Source organism: Ursus maritimus, unplaced genomic scaffold (genome assembly GCF_017311325.1).
Source record: "Ursus maritimus isolate PB19 unplaced genomic scaffold, ASM1731132v1 scaffold_19, whole genome shotgun sequence".
Classification (NCBI taxonomy): Eukaryota; Metazoa; Chordata; class Mammalia; order Carnivora; family Ursidae; genus Ursus; species Ursus maritimus.
Genome location: NW_024424341.1, coordinates 46,650,796 through 46,653,856, shown reverse-complemented (window position 1 = coordinate 46,653,856; position 3,061 = coordinate 46,650,796). Strand labels below are relative to the sequence as shown.

General features: G+C 63.3%; 1 protein-coding gene across 1 annotated transcript in view; it reads left to right on the top strand.

Moving 5' to 3' along the window:
- The window catches only part of CACNG8 (calcium voltage-gated channel auxiliary subunit gamma 8), a 14,126-nt gene extending 11,797 nt beyond the window's left edge, over positions 1–2,329 (top strand). Inside the window, 3 exon segments of the mRNA XM_040633036.1 lie at positions 1,584–2,045; positions 2,048–2,114; positions 2,116–2,329. Of these exon segments, the coding sequence (XP_040488970.1) occupies positions 1,584–2,045; positions 2,048–2,114; positions 2,116–2,329 (743 nt within the window).
- The last annotated feature ends 732 nt before the right edge of the window (positions 2,330–3,061 follow it).

Below are 3,061 nucleotides of genomic sequence, written 5' to 3'. Positions count from 1 at the left end.
GTGTGTGTGTGTGTGTGTGTGTGTGTGTGTGTGTGTGTGTGTGTGTGTTCGCGCGCGCGCGCGCCGCGCGTTTGCAAAGACACCCTGCCCCAGGCGCCTGCTGGGGCCTGGAGCCTTCCTAGGCTCTTCCTAAGCTCCATCGCCACCCGCTGGGCAAGGTAGGTGTCGCCTTAGCGCCGTCTTTGGGGGGAACAAGCCCAGCACTGACACGTGTCTAGCGCGGAATCAGGGGTGCGGGGAGCTTAGGTTCCAAAGCCCGCCGTTCTGCAGACGGAAGGGGCGGGGCTTAGGGGAGGGGTGGGGCCTGGAGACAGCTGGGGTCTTGAAGATAGAAGGGCGGGGCTGGCATCCCGGAGACCGAGCGGGAGAGGGAGAAAGATTTGGCGGCAGATGGAGGGGAGGAACCTGTTTTAGGGGGCGGGGCCTCGTGAACTCTGGTAGATCCAAGAAAAGGCTGGTCCTTGGGAACCATCTAGACGAACTTCGAGTGAGGTTTCCCCACTCGCTCCTCCCCACGCACCCCTCTTCCCCGCTTTTCTACATGAAATGAGTAGTGCTGGGAAATTCCAGGGGACAGAATCCAGAGAAGGGGGAGGATTTAGCATAAAGAGCCGGGGGTGCTTTGGGGATGGGTCAAGATCTGCTTTTGAGCCAGAAGACTCAAAGGCGGGGGACATGAGAGGAGCCGCGTCTGGACCTTCAGAGGGCGGGGCTTGATAATTTGGAGGCGGGGCTTAGGGTTGAAGGGGTCCTGATCCAGTAAGGGCGAATTTTAGACCAGCTGGGGCAGGGCCTAGGCTAGATAACCAGTCTGGATTGATCTCCTGAAAGGAAGAGTTTAGATCAGCAAGGGACCGAGCCTAGAGAATCAGAGAGGAATTAAGACATAAACAGTTTAAACGGGTGTAGGACTCAGGAGAAAACCCAGGTTTATAACGTTAAGGCTTGAGTTACACTAGCCAGGGTAGGGCCTGGAAACCCACGGGCAGGGTTTAGACCAGACCAAACAAGGCGTGTACCAGCTGGGGCCTGGTTTACACCAGACTAGAGGAGGTGGGGCCTGGGCTAGCGGGGAGTGGGGCTTCGACCTTCTAGGGGTGGGGCCTACGTCAGGTGGGAAGGAGTTTAGACCGTTAGTGACAAGGTCTGGGCCAGCGGGGCCTGGACCACTGACTGGGGCTGTGATCCAGAGTAGGCTGTCTTGGGGCAGGGCCTGGATTAGCCAGAGAGCAGTTTAGAGCACCAGGGAGGGGACAAGGACCACCCAGGGAGGGACGCAGAGTATTTGGGGGCGGGGCCTAGATCACCCGTGGGTGGAGCTTAGACCAGAGTGAGGAGGAGGCTGGGCCAGCTCGGGAGGAGTTTAGAGCGCCTGGGACAGGACAGGGCTCGTTTGGGGCGGGGCCTAGACCACCCAGGGGCGGAGCTTAGACCAGCGCGGGGCGGGGCCTGGGCCATCTCGGGAGGAGTTTAGAGCACCTGGGAGGGGGCTCGGGCTGTCGGGGCGGGACCGCGGGGCGGGGCGGGGCGGGGGCGGGGCAGGGGGTGGCCTCCAGGCTCCCGTCTGACCGTCCCCCGCCCAGGCCTGAGCAACATCATCGGCGTGATCGTGTACATCTCGGCCAACGCGGGCGAGCCGGGCCCGAAACGGGACGAGGAGAAGAAGAACCACTACTCGTACGGCTGGTCCTTCTACTTCGGCGGGCTGTCGTTCATCTTGGCCGAGGTGATCGGTGTGCTGGCTGTCAACATCTACATCGAGCGCAGCCGCGAGGCGCACTGCCAGTCTCGCTCGGACCTGCTCAAGGCCGGCGGGGGCGCGGGCGGCAGTGGCGGGAGCGGCCCCTCGGCCATCCTCCGTCTGCCCAGTTACCGCTTCCGCTACCGCCGCCGCTCCCGCTCTAGCTCCCGCTCCAGCGAGCCGTCGCCGTCGCGGGACGCGTCTCCCGGCGGCGCCGGGGGCCCGGGCTTCGCCTCCACGGACATCTCCATGTACACGCTCAGCCGCGACCCGTCCAAGGGCAGCGTGGCCGCGGGGCTGGCGGGGCCGGCGGCGGCGGCGGTGGCGGCGGCGCGTACGGCGCGGGCTCGGCGCGAGGCGGCGGCGGGGCGGCGCCGAGCGGACCGCGGGGGGGCGCCCGGCTTCCTCACGCTGCACAACGCCTTCCCCAAGGAGGCGGGCGGCGGCGTCACGGTCACGGTCACCGGGCCGCCCGCCGCGCCCGCGCCTGCCCCGCCCGCGCCCGCTGCGCCCGCCCCCGGGACCCTGGCCAAGGAGGCCGCCGCCTCCAACACCAACACGCTCAACAGGAAAACCACGCCGGTGTAGGGGCGCGCGCCGGGGGGCGCCGAGGGGGCGTGTCCGGGGCGCGTGCGCGGGCGCGCGTGCAACGAGGCTGCCGGGGGGCGGGGGCGCCCCTCCCTCCCCGCGAGCGCGCTGGAGACTGCTTGGCCTTCCCCGGCGCCCCGCGCTCCGATCGGGGACCCCCCGAGGGAGGGGGCCGCTGGGAGGGGGCGTCGTGTTTTATTTTTTTGTGGGATGGGGGGAGGGGGGAGGGCCGTGGAGTTTTTTTGCAGTTTTGAGATGTTTTCTTTTTAATGTTTTGCTGTGTGCATGTGGGGGCGGGGCGGGGGGAGGAGGGAGGGACTCCCAGCCCAGCCCAACTCCTGGAGAGGGGCCCATAACACATGAATATATAGTTATGCCTACAAACTATATATATGCCCTATGTAAAGAGACAGAAAGGTAAAGAGAAGGCTTGCAGAAAGGCAAAGTAACAAGGAATGGACGTGGGCATTCATTCACTTTTTCATTCATTATTCCGCAAGGGTTTATTGTGTTGTGTACCAGGAAGGTACTGGGGAGGGAACATAACCGGCACAGTTACTCGTTCATTCGTTATCCGAAATTTATTTGTATACCTAAGCACTAGGCATTGTGCTGGATGCTGAGCCTACAGAGGGAAGGAAGACAGACAGGGTTCCCCAATGTCCTCATAGAGTTTGCATCTTGTGCAGGAGACAGACGTTAATCAAAGAATTGTATATACGAACAGTAAGT